Raw genomic sequence first — 7,905 nt, forward strand, 5'->3', positions numbered from 1 at the left:
ACTATTATAACGTGCTTTTAGGCTACATCAGAAGCAAATTACAGGTCGATGGTTTTTTTTCTAAGTAAAATATAACTACAGGTACAGTGGATATGCTGGGACTCTATGGCATTTACAAAATCTAGCTTATAGAATTTTTCTTTTCATTATTTTATTTTTAAAATGGATTATTTAACTGATGACAAAAATGTGCAGCTTTCTGCAACCTAAAAAAATTTAATGTTTTGAAGCTGTCTGATTTTTTTTCCCTATTTTTCCTTCTTCCTGAATGCAGTTTGCTGCAAAGAAACTGGAGTGAGAAGAGTGGTGATGATTCTTTCTCTGGAGTGCAAATCCTGGTGGTACATTGGGTACATCCTGACATATGACTAGTACTGCTAGGAAAGGACACAGGAGAGAAGAGACTACTCTGCTTCAGATGAAATTATTACAAGGGGCTGGTATGGTTTAAGGCTTCTAATATAAAGACTAATTTATATCACATTGAGTTTCAATTACATGTTGAAAATGTTATTTCTTTGAGAAGCAAAATCTCCCTGATATTTGATAGTACTGCACTGTTTTTGCCGCTTTGCAGCTATGATGTAAATTAGCTTCCTTGCTAAGGAGTACAATGTGAACAAACAGCCTTTGAAAACAGTGCTGGAGCTGTAGCTGATGCTTCTCAATTCAGATTCTGCACCTCCCCCTACCACCCTCCCCCCTCTGTAAAATCTGTGCAATCTTTGCTTTCTATTTATGTATTCATTTGTGTTTATATAAAGGATGAAGCTTAATGAAGTCTATGCAGTCACAGCAGGGTAAACCACAGTGAGATCAGATGTGGCCCTGTGCTGCGTCTGAGAGTGAGACCTTTGAGTGTTGTTATTCTCTTCATTGTTCCTCAATTAATCTTTATTTAATATATAGCTTATATGGATAACACCATAGTTTCAAAATATACTGTTAACATTTTTACTTTTTGGGAAAAATTGTAAGTTGTTGTGGTTTTTATGACAATAGGAAAATACTTTACTCAGTCCAGCATGCTGGTTTTGAGGGCTCAAACCACAATGACCACCTTCCTTCCACTCCCCACAGCAGCTATTGTGACTGTTTCAAAGCCTAGTCTGAAATTTACCTGAATTCTTAATGAATGCTTGCATCTAGATGGCAGAATGTTTTCATTGATGCTGAACAAAGATACCTTTCTTGGTACAAAGTTTTAAATGCATTTTATATGCTTGTATTTGTAGTTTGCTTTGCGACATTTAAACAAAGAGTATGGAGACAAAGAAAAATTATAAAATAGGAGAGAAATGCTAGCAATGTTTGCCAAGAATATCTTTGAATACACAACAGGACTGAAGGGTTTATAATCTAAAATGCCCTATAAAAATTGGAAAAAAAACCCCAAAAACAATCAAAGTGAATAATTCTACTTTTAGTTTCTTTTGTAACTGTGTTTTGGATATCTACAATGCACTGCAGCATTGACACCAGATAATACAATGATATCCCACTTAGTCATGGTGAAGCATGCTTGACAATCAAAAATCAGCTGGAAGCAAAATCTCCTGAAGGCAGCCTAGATCTGACGGGATTTGTCCTTATTTGTGTGTACATAACTGAGAGATATGCAAGCTTTTCACATAAATGGCATGCGTGAAAACTACACTGGGATTTAAAACATGCATTGTACATTCTGCAAAGTATTTGCTCTTGTGTATCTCCTATTCTAAAGAAATAAGCAGTCTGATAAAAATAGGATCCAGGGAGCTAATATTGGCATTGATTTTTAATTTACACAAAAGTTATTGCAAATATATTTCAGTGTCAATTAAAGCAGTTTCATTGCTTACAACATATAGGAAATCAGATTCCATAATTACATTTGCCATGCTGATGGTAGCACTGTTTCCAAGGTTCAAAGGTCACTAACAATTAGCATAAGATTTAAAATTAAATTACATTAAATATTGTTTACTATAATTGCTTGAAAATTTGACAGGAAAATACAAATGCTTTACTATAAAAAATATATTCTGGCATCCAAGCCTTAGTTGTCTTTTTTTCCATAAGGTTTTCATTTTCAGATGTTTAATTTTGTCTTTAGTTCATAGAAAATAATTTATGTTGCACCTAGGTAACCAGATAGAGCTTATTTACCATAAAGACAAGACATCATGCAATACTTGTAGTAGTCTGGGACCATGACAGTGTAGATAAGATTAATAAAAAGGCAAATGTAATAATCTGGAGCTATTTAAACATTTCAGTGAACAACAACAAAAAAAGTCAGTTCAGTCATAACTGCAGGATAGTATTTGTATTTATTAGACTTTATGGTCTGATTTTTCCCAACAGAAATTTTTAGCTAAATTTCTTCTCCAATTATATTTTTAGTGGTTAAAAATATGTGTGTGTATGTGAGTTGAAAGTTTAGTGGATGCTTTTCCAAGGAAGAAAATATTAAAATGTGGAAGGCCTTTCTGCAAGGATATAATTTTAAAGCAGGTATTATTGTAGCAGAAAGTAGATGAAGAAGAGACTCTGCTTCAGTTTTCTCCATAGATACAATTTGAATGTTTTTAGAATGGTTTCTCTAGCAATTAATGACATGACATCAGAAGTATGACACTGAGGAACCTACTCTGCCTGATCTTCGTCTTGCACCCTGATTGGCAATCTCAGATGTACTAAGAAGATCTACACAGCCAGCTGAATGTGGGATCTCTCTCCCTTTATAGCTGTGGAAAAGAAGTGGAATAGACTTGGGCCTATTGTTGGAAGGATTGCTAATGCTTCATTAAATAAGGGCAAGCTGTCAGCTGTGTTCAGAGATACGGTGGTTCAGCCACTCATGGTCTGTGAAGATGTTGCTTGATGCTAATGTTCTCTTTGATTGTTGTCTCCCATCTGAGACACTAGGAGATGTTACAGTCTATGATATTTCCCATGTGTTGCTTAAAGTTCCTTATATCAAGTGAAAAACAGGGGTATGTCTAGAAGTTAGTGAGTTTTAAATTAGCCTAAATAAAAAGCCAGTTTTCAGAAGATGGACATCTACAGAAGTTCACCTGAATGAAGTTTTCAGACTAAACATGACTGTAAAAATTATATCACGTCTAAACTTTTGAGAGAGGCTGAAGTGTCACAGAAAATGAAAACCTTAGATTTCTCAGAATGTTTTTTTCATTTGTAACAGGTGAGAATGTTATGACAGGTGTGCAATGTTTTACATATGCAAGCTGTAAGAACAGTTTGGTTAAAACTTAAAAATACATAGGAATTTTTCCATGTTATGGAAAAAAAGAAAACATGCCTTGAACTCAGGAACAAGGCAACACAACATTGTCTGATTTAGAGTACTACATGCTTCTAGTTGCATGCATAAGAAAAGTATTAGTGGATTCTGTAAGAAGTAATCTACACTTTACAAACAAGGTTAGTGTTCAAGAGGCTGTGTGAAGAGCAATTCTCACATTAAGAGAACACAGGTCAAAAAATAACATGCTTATAGTCCAAGTTATAATATTAATGAGAAACCAAACTGTTTTTTAACTCCTGGTTAAAGCTAAAATGTGCATTATTTAGGGAATAAGATGTTTTTCTATTTCCTATACAGGAAAGAAGGATTATTTGTAGAAAATATTAAAGGATCAGCAGTAAATTAATTTGAAGCAAAGGTGAAGCAAACTTTCAAGAAACACCATGAAATTGCAATCTGGTGATGACATTACACATGAAGATCAGTTTGAGGTAACATCAGGACTGTAGTCCAACCTTGGCAAAGATTTTTTTGTTAAAGCTATGTTGACTTTAGATGATTATTCTAAAATTACAAAACCAGAATTTTAAACTTCTTCATATACTGATTTCTGAAAAGGAAATCAATTGCCAGTGCAGATAATCGGCATATGGATATTATATGAGTGACTTGAATTGCTAGAGCATGTCACTTTGAAAGTTGTGTCAAATGCATGAGCACCCTATTGCTGGGTGAAAAAACAGTTTCAAAATATAGTAACACATTACAAATGGTAGGGTAATCACTTCACAAAAGGAAATATAAAGGAAGATGTTCTTATTTCTTTTCTGCATGGTGGAAGATGTAGGAAAAAACATATGTTGAATCTCCAGCCTGAGGGAGACTACAATTTTACAGGTGCTCAAACCTTAGAAGAAGAATGGGCTTGAGAAGAACAATGCAGAGGTGTTTTAATGACTTAAAAACCTAAGATGACTGAAACAGAGACTGATTTTTTTGTTGGTTTTGTTTTTTTTTAATTATGATTACTGTATATTCTTTTAGCTGGGAAAGAAGTGAAGTTATTTTTTGGTTTAGATGGTACTACTCAAACAGCATCATCTGTGCTGTATCTCTTGAGACACACAATTCTCAGTTGCCCTCTCTCCCTTCTTTCCTTTAGTATCTAATAACTTTTTTCTTTTATTATGATACATACATTTACTTATCAGCTCTGTTGTGAATTTTCTTTAATGACTAGAGGCAGTAGCTAGTCTGAAACTAGAAGGATGTCTTAAAGCCACACAAACACCTAATTTTTCATCTGAAAACATTGACACATACCTCTAAATAAGGAAACAGGGAATGTTTATGCTGTGCCAACAGTCCTAGGAAATTTGATGGAATTTCCTATTGTAGTTGGTGTCTATAAAGCCAAAAAAATTTTTTTCTATATTTGAATTTTTTATAGAAAAATAGTATATTCTGGTCTTCTTGGTTTTCCTCTGAAGAATGTTTTTTAGAACAAAGGAAAAAAAGAACTGGATTTTACAATAGGTTTTAAAGAGTTTGAATTTCTAGAAATAGTTTTACTGTATGCACTGAAGCAGCATGGAAGAATAACATTGAGGATTTAAGACATTCCATTTTAGCCATACCTATTTTTGAGAACTGGAAAAAGTTAGTCTGCGTCTAATATACAATTAAAGGAAACAAATTCAATCACTGTAATATTTACGCATTTTATTTTAAACAAAGAAAGTGCAGATTCTTTAGATATTTGCTTTTGTAGGTTTACTGTTTTAGCCTTGAGGCTGAAGAAAACATTTGTTTTATAAGAAGTTTTTTTTTTAACTGGGAGAAGTAAAGTATAGTGAGGAAAAAAGTGAATGAAATGGCTTTTTTGTTTTTCCCCTAGTGCAGCCAGGGTAGCACTGTAATGCATTCCGAAGATCTGTTGACTCCATGTCAAGACCTGATCTTAAACTTTTTCAGTTGATGTGATTCTTAACCGCATAAGTTCAAAATTCCTGGTAAATGGCTTGCCATGTTTCAAAACTCTCTTAGAAATAGCTACTGAAATAAAGGGGAAAAAATTGTATGTTTATCCTTGGGTTACGTTAAGAGCAATAACAATCTGATGTATTTCATCATCGAGAGTGTTTGGAAACTGGTTTGAAATTGACAAGAATTCACATGGGATGAGCCATTATCAGGACTGTCACATTGTGGGCATTCCCAGAAGACACAATGTATAAGATCAATATAGTGATTAAAAAAGATTAAAATGAATGATGGGAATTCAGAGGGTAAATTCAATTAGACCAGGCTTTCTGCAACCTGGGATAGTGGGAGATGTCCCTGCCTGTGGCAAAGGTGTTCAAATCTTAATGATCTTTATGGTTCCTTCCAACCCAGACCAGTCTATGATTCTATGAAATTAGATATTATACTGAGCAGGAAGATGATGATGCACCTCAATGTTGGCTGTTTTAGGAATAATGTCTCCCAAAGACAGGAGACTTTGCAAGCAATTGTTATATCAGAACCATTTCTGATTATTTTTGTGTCTTATGGACAAGAAAAGGACTGCTGCATTAACAAGTATTCCAGGAGTAATTTATCCAATTATAGAAATTTCATGGACTTAGGTCAAGCAGGGATAGCTGTTCCCCATTTGTGCATGTTTTGGCTTTCAGGCCTTGTTTGAATTTTTCATATACTTTCAGGTCATGTATAGTCTGAAATGTGTTTAACCTTGTTATAAAATAGATATCAGGAGATGCATCTGTTCACCTCTGTGGACATAAGAGAAGACCTTGGGAGTTCCAGCTGCTTTGTATTGCCCAAGGTCACAGATAAACGTCGTGGAATTTAAGCACAGCACAATATGGCAATTGAATGACGTATGACATGCAGATAAACATTAAGCAGTCCCTTTCCCAAGTATTATCTGCTCTTACAAGCTATGCCATCCTTATTTTATAGAGAGAAACCCAAAGCTGTGAGAGATTGTATCTCTGTAATTCTCTGATGTAGGCCACACTTTGAGTATACACTACTTGAATCTAAAGCTTCAGCCAGCAGTTCTGCCTCCACCTAGGTCACAGGATAATTTGTGTTTTAGTGGCAATATTAACAGATTCAATGGCATGTTGTAAATGCACTGTAAAAAATGCATATTTCAATGAAACACTGTAGCTCGTTTCTCTTTTTTTCTTTCTTTCTTTCTTGAAAGCCATTCTATTTTGGATCCCTGGCCCATTAATTAATTAATTAATGAAAGTGTCACTCTCACTATTTCTGTTTAAAGGCTAGTAGCCATGGCCTTCTTAATACATTGATTAAGGCATAGTTAGCAATGAGTTAATATTTATTTTTTTTAGTTTTGTTTTGTTTTTAACTGGTTCTTCCAATTTGTGGAAATGTAGAATTTGTTTCCATGGTAACCTTCAGACTGCAAGGCTTGTAGGAAGAAGACTGGAAGGTGTATGATTTAGATTATACTTGCTGGGTTTTGTTGTGTTTTAAATGTGTTTAAGTTGGAACAATTTAGAATAGTGGGATTTGGAAAGCCTGACTGAAATATTTTGCTAATGTCTTTGTTATTCTGAGGTAGAAATAATTCCAATGAAAATTTGACTTAGACTAGATATGGTGGGGTTCTTTGATAGTTTTGTGTTTTTTTAATGAAGAGAGCTTATTAGGCAATAGTTGCATTTGTGGACTGAAACATTATTTGCATGCTGCTATTTCAGAAAAAAAATCCTTTAATTTAGGAACACTGAACTTTTGATGAATAAATATTGAACTTGAGGCGTAATTAAATGCCTCATATTTATTGTTATTAGTTCTATATATAAGGTGTTTATTTCTTATTAGTAATTCAATTGTCCAAATTACTAACCCCCAAATATCCTTATACCATTTGCCCTCAAGGTTAAAGTAGTCTAAAGGAAGCTCTTGAAGTCTAAAAATAGTGCTACAGGCCTACAGTATTTTGGCATTATTAAATACAAATGTGAATCTGTTTTTGATTGAGTTTATGCTACATTTTTTATATATTGTGAGTATGGTTGCTATCCTCTCTTGTAAGCATTTTTAATACAAAAACCACCTAGTTGTCATCAAGATCATGTATGTAGGAACATACAGCTGGTCTTCAAGGCAGGCTTCTGTTCATCTTCATTCATGGAACACCTTACATCTCTAGTGTTTTAATATTAAAAAAATAGATGAGCAATTTTGCGAGATGACAGGGATTTAGAGTTCAAAAAGTTAAGGAGCCCATGACATATGTGGACTATTGGTTGTTTTCATTATTCTTAATGTAAGAGATTTTCACTGACGAAACAACTTGATCAGACCCAAACACAGCATCTGAACTGTTGCACTAGAAGAAATATTTGTTTTTCTGTGGCTTAATTTTCTTTGGTTAGGCTAATTTTTAATGGTTTTCTTTAGCTTTCATAAGAAAAAGGTTGTGCTTAAATGCATCTGTTTGTGGTATGGAAAACATTTATTTGTAAAACTGAAGGCCTTGTGAAGAGTAAGAAAACCTAACATATTAAGATTTTGGAAGAGAAATCATTCTGCTGAGGAGGATTTCGCATTGCCTGGAGTTCATGAGTCATGCAATTTTACTTCTAATTTTGTTTGGATCCTCTCCATAGAGT

The 7,905-nt window shown here is 34.1% G+C and overlaps 1 protein-coding gene across 3 annotated transcripts in view; it reads left to right on the forward strand.

Moving 5' to 3' along the window:
* The window catches only part of CSNK1G3 (casein kinase 1 gamma 3), an 87,596-nt gene extending 87,156 nt beyond the window's left edge, over positions 1–440 (forward strand). The window contains exon 13 of one of the 3 annotated variants that reach the window (XM_038123450.1): positions 275–440. In XM_038123450.1, coding sequence (XP_037979378.1) covers positions 275–368 — 94 coding nt within the window. In that variant the 3' untranslated portion in view covers positions 369–440. The remainder of the gene's footprint in view (positions 1–274) is intronic. The other 2 variants (XM_038123448.1, XM_038123441.1) reach the window with 2 other exon arrangements.
* Positions 441–7,905: the final 7,465 nt, after the last annotated feature.

Source organism: Motacilla alba, chromosome Z (assembly GCF_015832195.1).
Source record: "Motacilla alba alba isolate MOTALB_02 chromosome Z, Motacilla_alba_V1.0_pri, whole genome shotgun sequence".
NCBI lineage: Eukaryota > Metazoa > Chordata > Aves > Passeriformes > Motacillidae > Motacilla > Motacilla alba.